Source organism: Schistosoma haematobium, chromosome 7 (genome assembly GCF_000699445.3).
Source record: "Schistosoma haematobium chromosome 7, whole genome shotgun sequence".
NCBI lineage: Eukaryota > Metazoa > Platyhelminthes > Trematoda > Strigeidida > Schistosomatidae > Schistosoma > Schistosoma haematobium.
The window spans coordinates 7,315,725-7,341,488 of record NC_067202.1 but is presented as its reverse complement, the minus strand read 5'-3'; the positions used below and the strand labels follow the sequence as shown (position 1 = coordinate 7,341,488).

Below are 25,764 nucleotides of genomic sequence, written 5' to 3'. Positions count from 1 at the left end.
TACAGATTTATCTTAGTTGAACAATTGTTTGTAATGATTGAAAAGCTATTTCGTCTTAGTATAGTTTACCATAACCATTATAAACCACTACACCAGTAGATTTCAGCCTAGACAAACAGTTTACTTGTGTTAACAATTTCCGGATTATCGTAATAACAAATTGTTATATCTGCAGAATATTGTCTTATTTGGTGCTTAAAATTGCACAACCGAAGTTGAACAACACAAGTAAAAACATGTAGATCATAGATAAAGGAGTGATTTAACTCTCAAGATAATTTGTCAATGATACATGTATACATGCATTTATCCATTTGTTCTATTTATATTTGTGATCAGTTAACAAGTGTCAGGCACAGAGGAATTATACAGAATTACTACAAAGAAAAAAGGGAATGCCGAACAACATTCATAATCAGTTGCGAATGTAATTTCTACCTCTCTTTCTTGATACATCACCTTCAGTTAATGAAAAGAAGCCTAACATATCAGATTCGACTGGAAGCATTGAACTAAGCACATATCACCGGCGTATTATCAATAAGTGTCAATGAGAGCTATAAAATATATGATTATGGTGTATATGCCATTTAACAGGAGATTTGATACTTTATGGTAGGTATATACTATAGAAGATGCATACTTACCTTAAATCATGACTTGTACACTTTCGAATGTCTGTTTCATCCATATTCGATTTGTATACATTTTGAATAGGATAACACTCCTAACAATGAACAAATCAAAGCGATTAGTTCATAAATAATGAATATGGTAACAAGTAGATAAGACACAAAATAAATTCACCATTTAGATAAATATCTAATTCCATCTTTCTATTAAGCATAAAACACACATTTGCCGATATATTGCTAAAACTAAAAAGAAAGCAATGTCTCCATATAATGATAGACTTTGATAAATTTAGGCTGATTAAGAGAGAGAGAGAGAGAGAGAAAGAGAGGGAGTAAGAGAGAGAACAGGTTAATTTTATCTACCCTTCTGTCATGTAAGCAGATAATAACAAGAGTGTATTGATAACTATTTTAGGGACGTTTTTAGGCAGACATATATTTATCTACATTTTCAGAGGAAAACTTAATTTGTACACAAAGACGATGGAAAGAGACATGAAGCATCTAGTAGACTGCTTGTAGTAATCATAAAATAGATGCTGGATGGGAATTATTAAGTTATGTCGCCTTCAGTCCTATCAATATGAAAAACTAGTACATATAATGATTTTCGTGTTCTCTCGTTTGGATTGACATATTTCGAAAATCTTTAGTGGCGACTTCTTCATACTGACTAAATTACACAATTTTCTTAAATTAACCAAATAATGTTTATTTTTCTGTTTTGATTACTCAAGAAAGAAGTGTTGGACGGACGTTCCATCCTATTAGTAGACCCACAATCCCTTCATACAGGACTGAAAACTAGGACCTTTGGTCTTGTACGAAAACGCAAAACCATCAGACCGGCCGGCATCCAACGGTGTTAATGTCTAACTTGAATCAATCCACGATATTGTGCTACCATCTTCTATTGTGTTAGTTAGGTAACTGACTCACATCCGATATGGATTAGTTCCACTAGTCACAACTTCTGGGTGACTTCCCTCTCGAAGTTAGTCACAAAATGAAAAAATGATACCGAAACTTATATCACATGTCTTTGCTTATTAATAAATTAATATCAACCATTGTCAATTAGATAAGTTGGTGCATGAAAAATCGCTATCTGCAGTTTTATTTCCTTCTTTGAATACAATATCATCAATTTTTGTTCCTTCACACAGTAACAAGAAATAGTTGTATCCATATTCATAACAGTTTTGTTCAGTTTTCATTACAGTCAATTATATATACAAAATAAACAGTGACAATGATTAAAACAAAATATACTCACATTATCTGTTAAAGAGACATTTTCAACAGGGTTCGAGTTAGATAGACCAGATTGGATTGGTTTATGATTTAGCATTGATTGTAGTTCTACACCGTCCCTATTTTGTTTATTCTCTATAAGATGAAGTCAAATTATGAAGAATATATGATTATATTTCAACAGAAATCAATTAGTATGTAAGTTGAAATTGACGTGCAAATAGTTATAAACAATTGTCTGCGTAAGAGACTCAATATCCGCTGACCAGAGGCCATCACCAACAGCTAACTGTGGAAGAGAGCAAACTAGTGTTGGGGTGATCCAGAAAATTGCTCGCAAACGACAAGCAAGCATCAGGAAACATTAGGAAGCGTTTCATCCAATCAGCGTTCACTTGGAGTCTTGGCCAAAAATATCAAGGAAGCGGAACATCACATGTAGAGGTTCTGATTGGTTGGCTGCTACACTGCTACTATGTTTAGTAGCATTCCAGAATCTCCTAGCAACCCAAGAACATTTAAAATATTATAAAAACCCTGTATTTTCTGTTTTAAAATGAACCTTGGAGTAAACTGCTTTTCGTATACTTGAGTCTTCTCTCTCGTGTTCAGGTCTCTGTATAGTTCTAGCCTGGGGGTTACAGAATAGCCTAAAAGACGAATATAGCGTTTAAATCCGCAAGAATTATCAACTAGGTTCCAGCTGAAGAGGAAATTAGGGTAAGACGATGGAAGTGGATATGATATACATTTCGAAAATCATCAAACAACATTACAAGGCCAGTCCTAACTTGGAATCGTAAAGGGAAACAAAAAATAGCAAAGTTGAACACATTGCATTGCGAATTAGAAGTCAATATGAAAAGGCGAATTGGAAAACCAAGGAACACATGGCGTCGGTGATCGGAAGCATATATGAAAGGGATGGATAGCAACTGGAAACAAGTGGAAAGGATTACCCAGGACAGAGTTGGATAAAGAATCCTGGTGAGTGGCCTGTGCTCCTCTACAAGAGGTAACAGGCGTAAGTAAGTAAGTAAGTAAGTAAGTAATTAAGTAAATAAGTAAATAAGTAATGAAATTGACATTTATCCCCAGTTTATCATATTCTTTTAACATAGAAAAAGATTTAGACAAAGATGATATATCAGTTATGAAGTTTAATTACCTTTATTATTCTGTAAATGATGTTCTTGTTTGGATTTGAAATAACCATTTGAATTACTACGTTTTAATCGAGTATATCTAACGAAACAGCATATAATTGTAACAAATAAAACACCAAATAATGCAGCAATAGCACTAACAACAGCAAACGTTAATGGCCATTTGTCTAAAATTAATGGAACAAAAAAGAATTAGATTTCTTTGGGTATAAATAGAATGATAATCTGTTAATTATGAATCAACTACTAGAAAGTACAACGATTAAATTCATTTGTTATTGTTTTACATGTATCTTTCCATTGTTATTTTGGACTACAGTTGATTAGTCGCATGTTGGCATATTTACATTCTGCGCGGATTGCCTCGATATAGCCTGAAAATAGAAGATTTTCAAGCAAGCACAAGTAGGTGGCTATCAGGACTCAGTAGCTAAGTGTTTGAAGCTAACGGTACTAATTTCGAGTCCCGAAGTGAACATCAACTTTGGTATGCAAGTACATCCAACTGATGAGTCTCAAATGGGACGAAACGCGTGTCGTGGATTTCACTGATAGCCACTATCCATCTTTGCTTAAGTACAATGAATAGCTTAAACTTGTACATACAAAGCAGGATAATCTTCATCGGAAGCTGATATTTTACATTGCTGGTTAAATTTAAATCATGGAATGATGTTTAACACTTGCGTTAAAATGAATAAACAGTTTATGTGGAGAGACTATAATTTATGGACGAATCCAACAGATTTACGATATCAGATATGAGATAACAGGACTTGAATTCCCGCGCGAAATTCATTCATCCATTTGTCGAAATAGCGTTATAGAATTTTAATTGATGTCAGCTCGTGATGAAAACTGTAAGTCTAATTCCTAACCTTAATCATCAACTGTAAATCATAATCTTAATTCCTCACAAATGTTTACAACCGTCGTTTAATTCCAGTAAGTAGGTGGGCATTTTCAAGGTTATTTCAGCGTTGCTCAATGGTCGTCCATAAATTATGGTCTCACCGATTATACTCTATTACAAAGAATGTAATAATAAGAAATATACCAAAATCACAACTTAACAAACATTGTAAATAGAGATGGATAATTACTAGAGGTGGAATCCAGGACGCGCGTTTCGTTATATTTGGAACTCGTCAGCTGGATGTACCTGCATCTCAGAGTTGATGTTCACTCTGGATGGATAATGCGATGGTGTTTGAGGCACAGGGTACTGGGTTCGGGACAATACACATAGTATGCACATATGCCGATAAGAGACTGATCAACTGCAGTATTAGACATCAATGGGAAGATTCAAGTAAACAATACCAAGTAAATTTGACAAACATTAGTTTTTGACTGAGATAGTGAACCGATTGATGTTAGACCATTATTGAAAACCTGGACACACTGTATAGCCGTCTCGTCCTATTGTGGGATTCCTCATGGATTAGTTGAAGTTAGACATTAACACCGTTGGATGCTACCCAACTCAATAGTCTAGATGTTAAGCGTTCGTGCGCGAGACTGAAGACCTTGGGTTTGAATCCAACGAGGAGGATCGTGGATGCACACTGCAAAGGAGTATCACAATAGGACGAAACCGCCGTCAAGTGCTTCCAGGTTTACAATGATGATCCAACATCAATCGGTTCACGATTTCAATCAAAAACAGACGATTGTTAATTTATCACCACGGTAGTAAATATATATATATATATGCTTAAAATTAAGTCCCATTTTCATAACGGTTAATATTATTATTATTTGCATTATTTGTATTTTGTTATGCGATCGTCGCTTAGCTATTTGTTATTTCATCTACATTCAAATGATTTATACTTAGACTTAAGTAAACTCTTTTATTCTTCTCTAATCATTATGTAATACATCTTATTAACTTTACTGCATCACCCCTCTATGTTTGTCATTTTGCCTTCGTTTCATTAATTTGATTAATGTCTTCAGATCTTTATTTCAGTTTGTAAAGATGTTTATCAACCAATTTGTTTTTATATTCTCAGTTGAATTTTAGTCAGTCTACATTAGCATATGTGTCTATTCAGCTAATTGCTGTGTTATAGTCAGTTTGTTGCAAGTTATGTTAGAATAGATAGATCTTAACTAACAGTGGAATTCAGTGGATAATTTCAATAACAGAGTATATCCAAATACTTTGAAAAAAAATGAAACAAACTACTATCCGTTATACAAGCTAGTGACTATCTGAACTCAGTAGCTCAGCGAATAATTTGTGAAACATTTGAATTGGAATGTTCTAGGTTCGAGTTATTTGATAAACATCAACATTGGTATGAAGGTAAATACATCTGAAAAATCCCTAGTCGAACAAAACACATCATCCTTGATTCCTTTTCGCTGATTACAATCCACTATCCAAATGATTATCAAATTTTCATAGTCTACTGCTAACTACCTTCAACTACCCTATCTAATTGATCTTAATTACTTTTGATAAACTTTTAATAAAAGGCTTAGTAATTTCATAAAAAAACACTCGTAATTTCAAAACTACGATTAAGTTTGCTAAACCAATAAAAGTAACTCCAACTGGAACCCCTCTAGGGCTACTTCAGGTCCCAAGCCCGGATAAAGGAGGAGGATTGGTCATGGGGTTGGTGACCCCATCCCGTAGAAAACTAACTTGTTAAAAAAACTCTAACTAGAAGAAAAAAACATTCAAGACAATAAAACTGAATAAATAAGAACAAAATACCAAATATTTGAACAATAAAAATAGAAAAAGCAAAATCTAGTGAGAAAAAAAGAACATATCAATCGGTATATCGACATGATGACGAGAGGGGGAGTTCGATTTATTCTGCACTTGGTCTAGTTTGTATATCTACATCCATACCTATTTTTTCGTAGCCATAAAAATTAGTAACTAACTGGATTCTTTTTTCTTACAATTTTGGTATTTCAAAAAAAATTTTTTTTTCACTTTTCATAATTAGAGACGTTAAGTAACTCAGTATTATATCCATGTATTATTGAGATATTTTTTTAAATGTCGATATAACATTCATGTTAGTTCATTGTTGAATTTGTGTACTTTGTGTACAAAGATTTTTTTATTTTTATAAATATTTGATTTTATGGTTAAATTCATGAGTTAATTGAAGCTAGACCATTATAGAAAACCTGGGAGCAATGGATGCAGGTTTCGTCCTAGTATGGGACTCTTCAGCAGTCCGTATCCACAAAACTGCTCGAGGGATTCGAACTTAAGATCTATAGGTCTGGCGCTCGAATGCTCCCACGTTTTCAGTGGTGTATATCAGCTCACGTGTAATTGAGTTTGTTCACACTTAATTTGGTTAAGCGTTTTTATTAAATTATATAACGTATAGAGTCATTTGTACAATAACAATTGATCTATATCATTGTACCTTTATTATTGGTGCGCTTGTATGAATATGTATACTTGAGCATTGCTTACTGCCTACGCATATATTCATTCTGGTAACTATGATGGTAATCGCTCAACTAATTCTGTGATTCATTCATTTCCCCGTGTATATATATATGTACATTTTAATCCTAATCATTTTTGACTCGCAAACTCGAACACTTACTTGGTCGTTTACTTTTCGGTATTAGCCTTTCATTTTTGTTTCGCATTTCTGTGGTTTTGATTATCTATGCGTCGTGCAATAATAAACGCAATCAACACTTCATATTTGTCTTCTGATTTATACAACGTTCAGGACATTATCTAATAACGGTTATCAGAACGAAATGTTTAAGAAGATTAAGGATTAGCAACTGGAAACAAGTGGAAAGGATTACTCAGGATAGAATTGGATAGAGATTTACGACGGGTGGTCTATGCTCCTCTACAAGAGGTAATATACGTGTAACGGAGAGAGAACGATGAAAATCCCTCTGCAGTCTTTTTGTTGGACAGTACTTTCATTTATTTGTTTCTTCTCAATGTCGTGTATTTTAACCTTTGTTAAGATCTCGTTTAACCACACCTGTTGTTCTTCAGTTATCCTCGTCTGAGCTTTTATTATGTGATTTTGATTAATGACTTATGTTTTGTTACCTAATTTTCTATTGCATGTTACAGGACTATTGACAGTAAGGTCGTGTTTGACTAAGCTCAAGGTTACCGTGTGATTCAGTGTGTGACTGTTAACCTTTTCACTGTCTACTTGGGAGGATTGTTGGAATCCCTGCAGATAGATATTTGATCCCATCTTGTTGAGAATATTTTATTGATTCTCCGGTATCGTACTCTTTAGTAATAACTGTTTCTTTTATTGCTCAGCGCGCTAATTTACGTCAGTGAAACTTCTGACTGTATAGCACAGGCTGTACGGTTTGAGTTATTTTGTATTTCTGATATAATTTGTTCTATTTCCTAAATTAGAACCGTTTAAATTGAGCACAGAGTTTGTTTTTTGATATAATTTAATACGAGTGTCTCGAAAACGCTTTGTAAACTAAACCAAAGAACGTAGTCTGGCCTATTCGAATACATTTTGGTTCGTTAGTCCTGCGTTCAAGCCGAATACTGTCAGTTCGATCGTTATATTACGTAAGTAAGTAAGGTTTGAATAGCTTAGTGATTTATTCATATAAAACCATAGCAATTATAAGTTCTATCTTTAATAGAAAGAAATATAAATATACTTACTGTCAGATGATAATGTAATTAACTTCCAATCACTTCCGTAATAATTGATTACTGTACAATTATATGTAGAATAATCATTAGGACGTAAATTATTTAATGTTAATATACTGGTTACACCACGATGTGTTTTCTCTTGATAAATTCTTAATCTGATAATATAAATAATAAAGAAAATTATATTAAAATTAGTAACCATGTCAAAAATATTCAAAAAATGATTATTATATATGATCTGTCAAAAAATAAATATTTTACAGAATTAATCAACATTTTCATTTTTAAACTTATGAGTTGATTAGAGCTGAACCATCTAGGAAAACCTGAAAGCACTGGAAGGCCGTTTCGTCCTAGTACGTGACTCCTCAACAGTGCGCATCCACGATCCCGCCTCCCGCGAGATTCGAACCCAGAACCTATCAGTTTCGCGCCAGGCACTTAACCAACTAGACCACTGAGCCAGCCCGAATTCAACGGCGTTAATGTCTAATTTCAACCAATCCACGAAGTTGCGCCACCGTATATCATTGTCTTTAGTGAGTTGATATCTCACAACAGACCTGATTGAACTCCACTGGTAACGGTTTCTCACTAGAACTCCAGGAGTATCTCTTGGAGTCAGTCAGTAGTGAGCAGATGATTATTATCAAAAGGGGTTTGTGGAGATTTTAGAAATTTCACAGATTGAAATCATGAGTCTAGTTGGTTGAGCGCGTGGCGCGAGACTGATAGGTCCTGGGTTCGATTCTCGTGGGGTGCTGGATCGTGAATGCGCACTGCTGAGGAGTCCTATACTAGAACGAAACGGCCGTTCAGTGCTTTCAGGTTTTCCATGTTGGTCTAGCCTTAATTGACTCATGATTTCAATCAGTGAAATTTCTAAAGAATCTCCACAAATCCCTTCTAATAATAGTACTTATATTTACCTCAGAACAATAACATATAAATCGCAAACATGTCTTCCATAGAATACAATCACTACATGTGTTCAACATATGTATACAAATTCATAAACAATAGAAGTTCATAAATCCATCTCTTATGAATAAGTTGACAGAATGAGCAAAAATATTCTGTGATCAAATTAATAGTGTATGTTACTTATATCTTTCAACATAAGTAGTATGTAAAACTAATCAGAAGTTGAATGCCTGGCTGAAGAATGCCAAGAAGATCGAATTGAAGAAAATAGAATAGGAATTAGAAAGGAATTGTGCAGTGTCAGAATCATACAGAAGATGAGGAATAATTAATGGAAGATTTGCAAATGAAGTATTTAATCAGAAGGGACTTTGTGGAGATTTTAGAAATTTCAATAGTTGAAATCATGAGTCAATTGAAGTTAGACCAACATGGAAAAGCTGGAAGCACTGGACGGCCGTTTCGTCCTAGCATGGGACTTTTCAACAGTGCCAGTGGTTCTCATATTTTATGGAAATATTCTGTAATTCTGTATGAAACAATAAATGGATTGTTTTCATCTGAGTTCTCGTTTACTACAGATAAAATAACTTTGGTAGTGTAAAGTTTATAACAAAATGGACATACTGATTCTTGTATAAAACATAGCTAAGTAAACAAAGATGGATAGTGACTAGCAGTGGAAAACAGGAAGGAAGAATAATTTTTATGACTTTAATTGGTCAATACTTTGTAAATGAATCCCACAAGTCCCTGATTCCTCTTGATCTTCAGTAGTTACGAGATCAAATAAGTAAGCACTTTCTATGTAGATATAATGTTCAAGTCAAATGAAAAGCTCCCACCAAAAATATATTGTATGAGATCAAACCAAAAACCTTCCGTTTTGAGCACAAACGCTTGACTTTTCAACCTCTATTATCTAACCTCAATTAACTTACGATTTTCAGTGGCCGTAGTCCATAGCAATTTTTGTAAGTGGGCTTTACTAAGGAGTCATCTATTAAGATGGAATAGCTTTTCAGTGCTTCCTTGTCTATCTAAGATAATTTCATGATTCAAAATCTTTGAAAATTTTCAAATCTCCTAAATACTTGATAATGTTTATTTAATCAAAATCACGAACCAATCTAAGCCAGACAATCATTGAAAACCTGGAAGTAAAGGATGTTCTAGTATGGAATAGAGCATATCCACTACTGAACCTATTGTTAACCTACCCATAAACATCAACCACTCGTTCTAACGCCTCACATCATGGCTGTTCTCGATTATCTTACATAGAATGGTTATTGTTTAACTAACATGCTTAAAAGTTCTATATACATGTATTATATCTATTCGAAGCTTCAATACATAACCAAATCATTGTTAACCTAATATACATATACAGTAGAATTACATATTGGAATACACTGTATAGAATATAAGTAATACGATTACTATTATATCAAATGAACAATTGAATAACATTGATAAAAAGTATTTCATTTCTTCAGACATTAATCACTTCATTTGAGTTTTATTTACAAACCTAAATAGACTGCATAATATACTTAATCGTTTATCATAAGACTTGGATTTAAGTCTGTTTGTTTTTTTCTTATTCTTGTATGAATGATTTTTCATTTTTATAAATGATTTCATTTCTATCTTGCTTGAATAGATTCAGTTAAAGTTATTATTGATAGAACTATGTATTTATACATGCTTAAAATAGGGTTGGATGACGAGGTACTGGTGGGTGACCTATACTCCTCCACGAAGGGTAACACACATCCATACATACATACATACATACATACATAAGTAAGTTAATAAGTAAGTAAGTCAATGAGTAAATAAGTAGGTAGGTAAGTGAGTAAGTAACGTTCTCAGCAACCAAATGATCTTAGTGTTTTGTCGAATATTAATCCCTGAAGAAGAAAAAAAGTACATCAGATATTTTACTTGAGATCTGGATTAAACTTTGTTTAGCATTCCGTAAATGAACAAAAAAAGAAAGAAAGAAAGAAATGGATTTATCTATTATACAATTACTCCATAGACGTAAATCTTTTCTACTTTAAATTTATTGTCCAATTATAGAATTAATCTTTGCTTTCAACAATGAATACCATTTTTTTGTTTTTTAATTAGTTAGATTTTCTATTTTACAGTTCTGTTTGTCAGAAGGGGTTGTGTGGAGGTTTTTTAGAAATTTCACTGATTGAAATCATGATTCAATTGAAGCTAGACAACCATCGAAAACCTGGAAGCACTGGACGGCCCTTTTGTCCTAGTGTGAGACTCCTCAGCAGTGCGCTCCACTATCCAACCTTGAAAGATTCGAACCCAGGACCTACCAGTCTTGAGCCAGGCGCTTAACCAACTAAACCACTGAGCTGGCATCCAACGGTGTTAATGTCTAACAATTAGTCCCTTTGATAAATGTTGATTATGCAATAAGAAGACGAACAATTTAATCATACATATATCCAAATAGACTCATGTTGAAATGGAAACTTAAATAAACCATCAATAGAACATTTTACACAGTCCGAACTTGTCAGTATTGAAAAGATATGGTTTATGTTAAACCAAAAGTTAAAACAGCACGTAAATAATTGTGTCACATATCAGTGTGTCTATCAATTGACGTGTATGTGCGGTGACAAGCATATAGGGAGAAGCAATCGTGAGACTGATCATAAGGTTAATATAATTAAGTCAGCATTTTTATTGTTGTACAAAAGCCTTTAAAGGCGTACACTAAGGTTTATTGAGGCCTTGGTTATACGGAAACTGAAACCCACTTTATGTGTTCAACAACATTGCGTTCTTACCCTTAGCCTACCTTCGTAATACTGATTTATTATCTAGAGTGTTTATCACATTGCTTTTGTTTACATTATTTTCATCAGAAAGAGGTTTTATGAAGATCGCAGTAATCTAATATTTGAATTCATGAATCGATCTAAACTAAATCATCATAGAAAGCCTGGGAGCACTGACCAGTCATTTCGTCCCGAGATGGGACTTCTCCGTAGTGCGTATCCACGATCCCGCGCGCGCGGTTCGAGCCTTGGACCTTCTATCTCATGAGGACGCTCAACCTCTGTACAATGAGCCGACGGTTTTAATGTCCTGCTTCAATCAAACCATGATACTGACTCAGTGATCTAGAGGTTAAGAGTTTGTATGAGATCAAAGATCCTAGTTTCAAGTCTCACGACCGTGGTCATGTGTGCGAATCGCTGAGAAATCCCATACTAAGACTAAAGGGTTGTTTAATGCTTCTAGTTTTTTAATGGTGATAGATTATTAATCGGTTCATGATTCCAATCAAACAATAGTAGCATTTGTGTTGAACTTCCATCACTTAAGACTCATCTAATCATTTAACCTTTTTTTTTAACTACCATCAGCCCTCTGATATAGACGTGTTTAATCCTTTTATTAATTCGTTTAATTGTATCTCAGGTACTGTTCAGTAGACATCTGGTTATTTTTCCATCTTCATTCTAATTGTTTCAATTTACAAGCGATAAGCAAATTATAACTGATGGTTATTCATATATAGTTACAAGGCCTTCTTAGATTCTGTATGCGACAGTATAGGGACTCATTCAAGACATTTATCCGTAGACAAATTAAGTTTTATACAATTGTCTAATTTACCGCTCACAAACTCTTATTATTATTATCGATACATGTGTTTAATTCAGTTCTCTTTCTCGAAATGCTTGAAACATCCATGAAATATAATATCTTTATCCAACAAACTATAGTATTTTATTAAGAAGCTAATGGAAATAAAGTATAACCTAAAATATATACTGACAGACAAGTATTGGATGTCAATAAAATCACGAACTCATACTGACAGTGATAGGATAATTAATGCTAATAACCAAGAAAATACAGTCTCTTTACAAAACAAAATGGTAATTATTTAGTGGATAGTGATATTGTATATAAAGAAAATGAAAGCTTCAGAATTACGTAACACAGTTCAAAGAACTCTGCCGGCGAAACTCTAATTTATGGACGACTTTTGAACGAATGTTAAGTAACCTTGAGAAATATAAGCCAATCAGCAAACAGTCAGTATAGAGTAAAAATATGTTATGCAACACCAAGGAAATAAAGTGGATACCTTTCTTATACGTGGTTCAAAAACTTGTCAAGGCTAGAAAGAGGTTTAGAGGTTCTAAAATCGTAATGCATGCAGTAGAAGAAATCATCCATACCGCTACAGAATAGTCGGTCTCTGCAACCATGATTAAGTCTCAAAAACTCTTTCAGCCTCGACCATATAGCTTCAATATTGCTTGTGTGCACTCTGGTTGTTGAGTGCACAAAATATCACTTGTGGATAACCACATGATGCACATAACCAAGCCTATGTAGGAGTCTGTACGCTCTCCATCCATCCGTATATATTGTAGTACCTGGCTGCAGCCAGTGTTACTTGTATTTTATTATCCAGTTCGTAATAATTGTCATAATTTGCCTTAGTTAGGAATTATATATGGAGTTTTCATCACAAACTGACATCAGATATAATGCCAGAAATTTATTTAACGAAATGGATGGAAGGCTTTCGCGTTAAAATCCGTGATCTATTATGTTATACCTGATTGATTCGTTCACAATTCAGAGTGTCGCTGTTTTATTTGTTATAGCCGCTCAATTATTACGTTTTGTACAAAATTCCCTGTGAACCGATCGTACGTTAGCACTAAGCACTGAAGTTGGCGCCGTAACCTTTAAATCTTCAAAACGCCTCTGATTGGCTCGTCCATAAATTAGAGTCTCGCCACGCTGCCTTATAAAAACAACTCATTTATTGAATATCATCCATGGACTACCTCCAATCACCATCTAATCTCAATATATAGTGCCCGCAGTGTCGAGTCACCTAGACTGTTGGCCACATTGCAACATGATCGATAGCATTCGATCTGCACTAATAAGGACTAGACACGCATGACATTGATATCCACCCAGTGATCAATCAATTGTGATGTTATTAGTGTGGAAGGTTAAACCATCGGCTCCTAGTTTCGATTTCGAGATTTTCCTAATTTCAAGTTTATGTTATTATTCATTGTTGTCTTTGGGTTACATTAATGAATATAAGTGAATTGTGTGCATTTGTTGGATCGCTGGCTAAATTGTTTTTCTTTTGTTCCTCTCTTTTCCAACTAGTCTCATTTGACGTTACTCTATATGCTCCTCTAGTACATAAAGTACCTACTGATAAGACGCAAACCGCTACAATTAGTGCGAATAATACTTTTATGTATTATTATAGTGTGTACTAATATAATTATCATGGTTCATATAGATATTGAGATTAATCTCTTCAGATCGATATTATTTTTTAATAGTTTATCATTAATAATCACGTACAAATGGTTTCTCAAAGCAGATGACAATTTATTAATTAACCGGTATCCAAGTGTTTTATTTAAAAATATATGCATTATATAAACTGAAGCCGCAGACCGGCAAAGCAAGATCAGTATGTCTACAATTGAAGAACATCTGAAACTCAAAACAACTGTCAACCAACACCATGGTCAGGATTTTCAATACAAATGTCAAGACAGTTCTACTGTACGGAGCGAAAACCTGGAGTACTACGAAACCCGTCATCCAGAAGATACAAATGTTTATTAACAGCGGATCCGTTGGCCAGACACTATCAACAACAACCTACTATGGGAGAGAACAAACCAGATCCCAGTCGAGGAAGAAATCAGGAAGAAGAGATGGGAGTGGATAGGACACACATTGAGAAATTACCCAATTGTGTCAAAAGGCAATCCCTCATATGGAATCCTCAAGGCCAAAGGAAAAGCGGAAGACCGAATAACAGATTAGACCGAGAAACGGAGATAGACATGAGAGAAGTGAACACGAATTGGATAGAACTATAAAAGAAGGACTAAGACAGAGTGGGATGAAGAATGCTTGTCGGTGGCCTATGCTCCATTGGGAGAAACAGGAGTAAGTAAGTAAGCTTTAGATAAGCAAATAGCTTAGGTATGTTCATATTGATCAAGAAATACCTCCACATAAGACATATTTTTCGAAAGATAGAACAACTGGCGACATTGTAGTTTGTTGGTTTATGTTGTCTTCTGAAAGAGTATTTAACGTTGACAAGTTTTTGCTCAATGATTAAATAAAGTCAACAATCATACAGTAAATCAATCATAAGGTAATGATAATGGGCTTTACGACTAGTGTAAACCAATTTAATTTGGTGTATGAAGTGTATGTTGCTGGCTAAACTCCTCTGGTCTCTGCTTCGCACTAGAACTCCAGGATATACTTCTTGAAGCCAGTCACTAGTGAGCATATATTGTGAGACCGTAACTCACTGATAACAATGGTGGATGTGTCGCTCAATTTCGTGAATTAGTTGAAGTTAACACCGTCGGATGCCAGCTCAATGGTTTAGTAGTTAAGCGCTCACGCGCGAGACTGTTAGGTACTGGGTTCGAATCTCACAGGGGGCGAGGTTGTGGATGCGCACTGCTGAGGCGTCCCATACTAGAACGAAACGGCTGTCCAGTGCTTCTAGGTTCTACATGGTGGTCTAGCTTCAATTAACTCGTGATTTCAACTATTGAAGTTACTATAATATCCACAAAACCCCTTCTGATATTTACAACAAATGATGCATTATGGCATGTATTGAAGCCATCACTATTGTAAAACCTTGACATTTTGATCATTCAACATTCTTTAATCATTTATATTGTCTGTTGCAATACAATAACCATCTAAATATACAAAGGCAGCTAGGATGTATATTTCTACTTCAATCATTCGACGACAATCATACATCCGATCTAACTGTAGTCAGATATCAAACAATTAAATGACAATCATCATCATCATCATCAAATTACTAAAAATATATGTTCATTCAAATACTTTATTTACACTTAGTTATACTACAAGTATAATACTTACCTTTTGTCCGGTTTGATAGAGATTCCATTTATTGACCATGTAATTTGATGCACAGTAGGTCTAGGAATACTATAGATTGTACAAAATAATTCAGCAAAAGTTCCATCGAAAGAAATCGATTGATCAGTTTTTAAAATTTTCGGTGATTCTTTACAAAATGTCAATTCAAAAATAAAAAAAACTTTTTTTGGAAAATTACTTAATAACAGTTTAGTTTTATTCTGAATTTTACAGAAATGAATAAAATTTCAAAAGCTTAAATCATGAGTTAATTAAAGTTAGACCACCATCAAAAACCTGGAAGCACTTGACGGCCGTTTCGTTCTAGTATGAGAGTCCTCAGTAATGCGCATCCACGATCCCGCCTCTCGGTATTCGAACCCAGTACCAAACAGTCATGCGCGCGAGCGCCTAACTACTAGACCATTGATCCGGTATCCAAAGGTGTTAACTTCAACTAATCCACAAAATTGAGCGATACATCCATCATTGTCACCAGTGAGTTACTAACTCACAACTGACCCGGTTGAACTTCACTGGTCACTGCTTCTCACTAGAACTTCAGGATATATCTCTTGAAACCAGTCACTTGTGAGCATATGTTGATTAGTATCAGAAGGGGTTCTGTGGAGATTGTAGTAATTCCAACAGTTGAGATCATGAGTCGATTGAAGACAGACCACCATGGAAAACCTGGAAGCACTAGACGGCCGTTTCGTCCTAGTATGGAACTCCTCAGCAGTGCGCATCTACGATCGCGCCTCGCCAGATTCGAACCCAGTACCTAACAGTCTCGCGCGCGAGTGCTTAACTACTGGAACGTTGAGCCGGCATCCAACGGTGTTAATATTTAACTTCAACCAATCCACGAATGAAAGTAAAGTGATGAGACTATAATTTATGGATGACCTTTGAGTGACTCTCGACTGACTTTGAGAGGGTTCACCTAATAACTAGGACCAAATGTGGATTATAAACTTGTGTGAGGAATTAGAATTATGATTTACAGTTGATGGTTAAGGTTAGGAATTAGATTTACGCTTTTCATCACGATCTGACATCAGCTATAATGCCAAAACTCTATTTAGCCAAATGGACAAGTTAATTTCGTGCCGAAATCCAAGACCTGTTATCTTGTACCTGATTGGTTCGTCCATAGATTATAGCCTCGCCAGTAAAGTTAGATATTTTATGAATACTTTGTTCTATCTCTGAGTTTAATAAAAAGAAAAACCACTTTGCATAGTATATGTGATAACTCACTCATATAAATAATACATAGATGAGCGATTAAACGATTTAGTGAGAATTAGGTAAGCCTGAAAATCTGTAATGTCGATCACTATATTAAACCCATATAACTTATTCTACCTTCTGAACAGGCCGATTTTTCCATTCTCTTTGATTGAGATCGATTATTGATAGACCACCATTGAAAACCTGAAAGTATTGGAGGGCCGTTTCACCCTATTGTGGGACTCCCTAGCATGATCTCAATCAAAAACTTAATAATCTCCACAACCCTATACTGATTGACAACATAAGCTATGAGTCTTATGAGGAGAAATTCAAACACTCCACATCTACCTAAAATTTGTGCTGATGAAATTGCTCAGAAAAACAATGGAACCTCCACAATCAAAACCATCCACTGTAGAGAACAAAAATCCACCTAAAGCATTCATTTGAGCTGCCCCCGAATGCCCTGGTACGGCCGAGAGTGGGGAGAGTCCGCTCTCCCTCTCGAAATGCTCTCACATGGCCACGCGTATACAGCCTCTGCCAGGGAAGTTCTACTCATTGCTTTCTCATGGAGTGGGTGTTGTTTACGAAATTGAGAGGACGAAAAGCGAATATCCGGCGCTTTAACCGGATTCCAAACCAATGGTGCACATGGGCTCCAGTATCCTGTGGAACAAATGGCGTATGAACCAATTGTTGGTCACCGGCTACCATGGGACTACATCTCCTTACGATACTCCACTGCCTTGTGGATCAGACCTTTAGGTTGAAGGCTCCGGGTGTGGTGGCCCCCTAAGAAAACCACCTGGTTCGGTTTGGGCATCCGGGCAGTATCATAGCCCTCACACACATCAAATGAGATTTGTGTGGCGCATATATATTTGGTGTCTCCTTGTACCAATATCTATGTGTTAAAATAAAATAAAAAATTCATTTAAGCTACAAATCTTCTCTATCATCTCAATATGATCACATTTGGAAAGATCTCATGTTTGATCCTGAAAAATGTTAATCTGTCATAAAAACTACCCATTAAGAAATGATGTGTTCAATTGTTGACTAGTGTAATAATTTTCATTCAATGAAAATGTATCTTATTATAAGTCAATTGAAAGTGAAAAAAACAGAACAAAATTGCTTACCAGCTTGTCCTACATAAACAGTACGATATATGGGTGGATAACCGGTTGTTTGAGCAGTACATGCATAAAAACCAAATTGTTCATGATTTGTTAAATGTAATTTATATGAAACTTGTTTTAATTCTGAACCTAATAGCTAGATTAAAATCAAACAATAAAATCAATCAAACAGTATGATCTTAAATGATCTCAAATGATAGAATTGGTAAAACCATTTGTAATGTATACAGATTTTGAGGTTAAGCGAATGAACTAACTGCCGTTGTTTTAATCATTTTAAGTAATAGAATGATTAAGATAAGTGAATACATTCTTTTGAATATACATAATGTGTTACAATGGATGGCCTTGAGTGCTGATTGAGGTATGTGGGCGGTTATCACTTTCCGGTTGTCTACACCTGATCGGTTCATCATGGTAGGCAAGTCCGAACACGACGTCAAGGTAGTTATAATGATCGGGTGAAATGCTAGCTACAAAAACCTGTTTATTTCATTGTTTTAATTCGTACTGATTAAACAATATTACATAGATTTAAATGATGCTTCGTTGATTCGTTATTATGAAAACAAATTTGTAAATGTTTGACTCAGCATAGTAAACAACAGTATGAATGACTTATATTGCATTTATCACAATAAACGGAATGGAAGAGGATTTATGGATAATAACTTTTGCCAAGTACTAACGTCATTCAAGGATGCATAAGACTCTAAAGAAAACTGGAAAATTAGTTCGTGATATGTGGCTAACTTTTAGGTTGATTTATGGCATTGAATTTTAAAACTATGGTTATTGATTGAAATCATGAACCGATTGATGTCAGATCACCATTGAGAACCTATTGTGGGACTCCTCAGCGGTGCACATCCACGATCCTGCTCACAAGATTTGAACCCAGGGCCTTCAGTCTCGCTCGCGAACGCTTAACCTACTGAACCACTGAATCGGCATCCAGTAGTGTTAGTGTCTAAATTCAACCAATCCACGAAATTGAGCGACCATCTTCCATTGTACTGAGGTAGATACCTTTCTCTACCCGACACGGATAAGTTCCACTGGTCACGGCCGTCCATAACCCTATACTGAAACTATGATTATTGAATTTTCCACTATGTCTCTGTTTAAGTACTTTAACATGATACTGTGTTAAGCTTTATTTGAAAAACAAAAATTAAATACTACTGAATTTCTATTGGTATGTGGAAAATCATGTTAAAATATATTTCTATAGTTATTACCTTTCTACCACTTGAATGAATAGCTGCTTTCATAACACTCATATTAAATTCTGCATATTCTGTTTCACTATTCCAAATAAGATATTTTGGATTTTTAGAATTTCCTGGACGATTATAATGAAGTTGATATTGATTTAGTTCCGATTTGGTTACTTCTTCTAAAAGAATTTGTCCTTCTGGTCCAATATAATATAAAGAGACATCAGCTTCAGGATTTGAATTGGCTGAACATTCTAAATAAATGGTTTGACCTAATTCACCGGATAATATATCATTTGAAGGACTTGAAAATTCAGGACCGTCTTTTGTATATTTAAACAAATACAGAAATCATAGATAATATGAATAACACCATCAAGATAGAATAAGTTATTCTACATTTTAATATAGTATTTCTATAGTTCAAATCATGAGTTTATTTAAGCTAGAATGGCCGTTTTCTCCCGGTATAGAACTTATGACCTGAGGAATAACACGCAAACACTTAACCTCTAGATCACTGAGTTAGCATTCAATGATGTCATTATCCAACTTTAGTCGATTCATAATATTCTGCAACCCAATTTTGATGGAGTTTTGTTCTCCAGCTCAGAGAACAAAACTCCATCAAAATCATCCACCTGAGCTACAAATCTTCTCCACCATCGCAACCCAATTTCCACTGTCTGCCGTTCTACAATCTCTTTCATTGTGATCAATGACTTACAAATTGTATTGATGGATTTATTATGTTACATATTCATGTAAATATTATTATGCATAAGAGTCTACCTGATAAGGATTCAGTTGAATACAATACTGAACATTTGTACGCTTTAATTCACTTGATATTGTTTTACTTGAATCTTCCCATTGATGTTTTTGGACTGAAATTAATTAGTCTCAGTAGCTAAGTGGATAACACGATGGCGTTTGAAGCGAACGGTACTGAGTTCGAGTACCAGAGTGAACATCAACTCTGAGATGCAGGTACATCCAGTTGACGACTCCCAAACAGGACGAAACGCGCGTCCTGGATTCCACTGCTAGCCACTATCCATCTTTGCTTATATTTGTACGCTTTGTTTGAATATAAAAGCCTATATATTCATGATCATTTATGAATTATTGTAGTGTATAAAATATCATTATCTTTCTTACTTCATATTAATCACAGTTTCGTGTAGAAAGTATCACTTTCAACGAAGAAATCAACTACTATAGTGTATATAAGAGACTCATGATTTCAACTTGCATTTACAAGGAATTATTCGTTCAATTCGAAATAATTGTAAGCTCTCTCTTTTCAGGATTTTACAGTTGCTAGCGATATAATTATAGTATATGTGTGGTTTCAAGTCTCAATAATCATTATAAATAAGTTGTCACTAATATCTATGCTGCTTATGCATAATGCTTAAGTCACTTTAATAAGTAAACATTGACATTAAACCCATTTGTGACTGTTATATCCCGACGAGAATTATGAATGGTAACTCTTGAGAACTACTTATGAATTAATACGATACATATATTTTTATTGCATAAATATTGAGTAACTGTATTATGTATATCTATATTCCTCGTAGTATATGCTTCATTTTGACCCATAGACTATTATTATATGATTTACCGTTCTGGAGTTATGCTCAGTTTATCAATTACCATCTCCCACATTCATAGCCACTTTTGACTAGATGTTATTTTCTAAATTTTATGTTGCGATGTGGTCTGTTCGGTTCGTATATAAACCCAGTATGTTTGAAAAACATGATTTATATCACAGAGGCTCAGATTAGTGTTCTAAACTTAATAGGCAGAGCTAGGCAGGAAGCAGGACCAATAAATTCTTTAGCCTGCTCGTACGGGAATAGGCGGGATTGGTCCAGTCGATCTGATCTCTAATTGGCGGTATCATTACATCATATATTATTAGGGCAACAGGGCTGCAAGTTATAACACTGACATGATTGCATTGCTTCACAACGAATCAATGAAAGCGGCATAGCATCCATCAGGAAACATTAATTAGCCTTAAATCGTAATGTGGTATATGCTACTGATGTCCATTCATATTAAGTGGTATGTATCATCAATCGAAAGTGAAATATCTGGCAGAAGAAAGTCATGAAAATCGAAGAAAACAGAACGAGAACAGAAAATAATTGTTGTGGAAATGAAAGAACAGTGAAATCTGAAACGATAAACTAATATTTCAAAAATGAAGCATTTACTGTATGGTTCTGAGATTTTAACAAGATATTCTGCAATTCAGTGTTGAAATAGATTCTATTGCCCCCCCTCCCTCACTTAATGTTGTCATTCACTACAGTAATGATTTCCAGTAATTCATACACAGATTTGATTAGATTGAACTCAACATTTATTTAAACAATAATATGTAAATAAAACAATCAATGTTCTTATTTTAAATCTACTCTATACTACTTTTATTCTCTACTTCTAGTAATATAATAATATAATAATACTTATTGTTATTATTGTTACTATTCATACAATGATTTCACTGAATTATCTCTATGCGTGTGAAGATCATATAATAATAACCTACTTAAAGTTTCATTCAATTGAATATAGAGAATAATAAAGACCAAATAGCCTATACTAAATTCTATTCATTTGAATGAATAGAATGTATCATGTTCAATTATATTGGGCAGCTGTTAATTATGAATAATAATTGCCCAATTTGTATTGTTCATAAGTAGTAAATGTAAATAAGAATAAGTTTTTTTTAAAAACAATTAAGGTGAAAATTATTTATTTATTTATTTAAGTGTATTTGATACTAAATTTGAATGTATAAAGGATATGTGCGTTCATTTCTAGAATACTGTTTATTCGCGGAGGGGCGGGATCGTGGATGCACACTGCTGATGAGTCTCATACCAGAACGAAACAGCCATCCAGTGCTTCTAGGTTTTCCATGATGGTCTAGGTTCATTTGACTCATGATTTCAACTATTAATAATTATTTATTTATTAAGTGTATTGTATACTATATTTTAATGTATAAAGGATGTGTTTGTCCGTTCCTAGAATACTGTATGTTTATTCTTAGTAGTGTATGGATCAAAGGATAAATTAAGATTGGAATCAGCAAAAGAGATGATTTACACTTCGTATTCTTGGAATTGTTTGTACATTGAATTCTAATTCTAGATGTAATAAACTTAGGCTCGATCTTTCATAGTTTAAGTATATAAACTATCTTTTATGTCCAGTCAAGTAATTTGATATGCGATGGTGATGGTTTGGTTGTGGAGCTTTTATCATTCTTCTGAACGACATCATCAGCACACATCATCTAGATGAAGTTTGTGCTGATGATTTCATTCAGAAGGATGATTAAAGCTCGACGACTAAACCATCCGGCTCAGAGAACAAAACTATCAATATGCAGAAACTTCACTAGTGAAATAAACGCATTCTAAAGCACCTCTCTGTATGAATTATTTTACCTCTGGAATAATCTATTAGTAAGATAAAATCTGTCTCATTCTTTGTTCGCTACATTGATGCATACTACTCTTCTGAAAATTTATTAAGGGTACTAGCGCCTGTAATTGTATCTTATTCCATAGGTGAGATTGTAGAGACTTTAAATGTTTAGCTGTTCTTATTACTGAATTCGCTAAGTAAAACTACCTATCTGCAGTTACTTTACGTAAGTGCCATATCTGGCAAACCCTAACTAATTTGAATAATATCTAACATGAATAGTATATCACTGAGTTATATGACACATGCATTATGGTAGACCTGACTGACATATTTTAGTAATTATTGCTTTGTTGTTCCATGCTTTCTGTTTCCATTTTACTTTCTCTAGTATTAGATCATTATGGTACAGGAAATGACCTTACATACACCGTTCATGCATCAACAGGATGTCCATTTATGAAAAATTGCATTTCATTGCTGTAATACATGTCATAAATGTACTACTTAAACAATTTTTGAACTAGTAAACTTAAAACAATCTTATAATACATGTTTATTCTCTATATTCAATGTTGAGGAGTTCAATACTAAGATGAAACCGTTGTCCAATGCTTTCAGGTTTTTCATAATGATCTAGCTACAATTGACTCATGAATTTAACTATTAAGTTACTATGTTGTATATCAAGGTGATCATACCTGTAAACTGGTGTAAATTCTGTCATTATTACTTTCAGAGCATATACTATTATTATCATTGTATTAGTAATACTTAACCCGGTCGAATGAACAATGTTTCCATGTATGATTTATAATCAAAAAGAATAGAAAATGACCATTTATTTTTAACTATGAACAATATAATTCACATTTGATATCAATTTTATATTCTATTTGTTACATTGATGGTAATGGATTAATGTATGATTTAATCGTTTGCCAAATAGTATATTGGCTAAACATACATAAATGTTTCATTGTTTGTTATTTAAAAAGGATTGTTGTTGTTTGGCTTCATTTTTCTATTCTGTTAGAGTTTCTTACAAAGAATTCCATTAATCTATTGCTTGATGGGTTAGTGAACAATTGGTTGAATAGATTAGTTATAGAATTTATAATAATCAATGTAAATAAAAAAGGATATTTCCCTCCTCTCTTTTTGTACATGAATATTTTGATAACTATCAGTATTGGGGTTGTGAAGGTTGTTAAGTTTTTCATTGAGATCATGAACTGACTGATGTTAGATCACCGTTAGAAACCTGGAAGCACTGCACGGCTGTTACGTCCTATTGTGGGACTCCTCAACAGTACGCATCCACGATCCCATACACGAGATTCAAACCCAGGGCCTTCAGTCTTGAATAGACACTAACACCATTGGTTAGGTGTTCGCGAGCGAGACTAAAGGCCCTGGGTTCGAATCCCGCAAGTAGGATCGTGGATGCCCACTGCTTGGGAGTCGCACAATAGAACGAAACGGCCGTCCAATATTTCGATAATATTCACTAATCAGTGATTGAATAGTTCAAAAATCACAATCCTACATAAAGTTGATTGTAAATTTAATCACAAAATTGTTTATAGCATTGAAGGACATAAATAATGAACCTCGTGATTTCAGATAAACCATGCTGAGCAGTGATAACTACTAATACAAAATCGAATAGTGTGGTGAATGAGAACATTAGGTGGGGACAATCAAATGTGTTTCAACAGAAAATTACAGAACGTCCTAGTAAAATTTGAGATTCGTTCCATGCCTGTTACTCCTAATGGAGCATAGGCCACTGACAAGCATTCTCCAACGCAATCTGTCCTGAACATTCTTTTCTAGTTCTCTCCAATTCTTGTTCATTTCTCTCATGTCTATCTCTATTTCTCGGCGTAATCTGTTATTCGGTCTTCCGCTTTTCCTTTGTCCTTGAAGATTCCATGTGAGGGATTGCCTTTTGACACAATCGGGTGATTTCTCAATGTGTGTCTTATCCACTTCCGGCGATTCACCCTGATTTCTTGCTCTAATTGGATCTGGTTTGTTCTCTCCCATAGGAGGTTGTTGCTGATAGTGTTTGGCCAACGGATCCGAAGTAGTTTGTGCAGACGGTTGTTAATAAACATTTGTATCTTCTGGATGATGACTTTCGAGTAAAAGCTGAGAACCATACAGTAAATCCTTCATTTACAATTTGTTAATCAATCGTCACAGACTTCATCGTTCCAGCATTTCCATAACAATCATTCTTTGTTCTCGTTCTCTTTTCTTCGATCTTCATAACTTTCTACTGAAAGATATTTCACTTTCGATCGATGATACATACTACTTAATATCTATCGACATCAGTAGCAAACACCACAATAGTATAAATACTTTGTCAATTATCTTTAATCATATGATAAATCCACAGGAAACATGGACGAGCAAATTCATTTCCACTAATCTTGAATACAGAATCTATACATATTTGTTATTTGTTTGTCAGGAATCTAGAAAATCATATGCTTTCTTCATTATATCCCATTATTTGAAGCCATAGGGATATATATATATATATATATATATATATATATATATATGCTAGTTATGTCATTGTTAGCCAAACATTACTTCATAAATTAACCGAGAATAGCATTATAGTTCTTGATATAGAAATGTCAAACAGACTTATCAAATGTAATTTAGCATAGATACATACTTTTTTCTGGTAACTATGACTGAAATAAACCTTTTTTTAAAAGATGTGTGTGTGTTGGGAATTCAATATAATTGAATATTTGACTCAACTTATTCTAATGTCTAATAATATTTCTATACTGAGTAATTTTCAGATTAGCCACTTATCATTCATGACATATAAATGAACAATATATGTCACAGTTCTAGTTTTTAATTATATTTGATATTAAGCAAAGATGGATAGTGGTTAGCAGTACGATTAAGGATGAGTGTTTCGTCCTATTTGATAATCGTCAGATGGATGTACCGAATAGGACAAAACGCAAGTCCTAGATTTCACTGCTAGCCGCTATCCATCTTTGCTTATAATACTTGTGACTTAAGGCAATATCAAGGCAATCTTCACAGGATGCA

At 34.3% G+C, this 25,764-nt stretch overlaps 1 protein-coding gene across 1 annotated transcript in view; it reads right to left on the bottom strand.

The window, feature by feature from the left end:
- Positions 1 to 25,764, bottom strand: part of MS3_00009516 (uncharacterized protein) — an 82,046-nt gene that overhangs the window by 2,377 nt on the left and 53,905 nt on the right. Inside the window, exons 7-13 of the mRNA XM_051217899.1 lie at positions 19,231 to 19,532; positions 17,990 to 18,125; positions 15,606 to 15,753; positions 7,716 to 7,864; positions 3,058 to 3,222; positions 1,912 to 2,024; positions 648 to 727 (exon numbers count right to left, since the gene is read on the bottom strand). Of these exons, the coding sequence (XP_051064331.1) occupies positions 648 to 727; positions 1,912 to 2,024; positions 3,058 to 3,222; positions 7,716 to 7,864; positions 15,606 to 15,753; positions 17,990 to 18,125; positions 19,231 to 19,532 (1,093 nt within the window). The remainder of the gene's footprint in view (positions 1 to 647; positions 728 to 1,911; positions 2,025 to 3,057; positions 3,223 to 7,715; positions 7,865 to 15,605; positions 15,754 to 17,989; positions 18,126 to 19,230; positions 19,533 to 25,764) is intronic.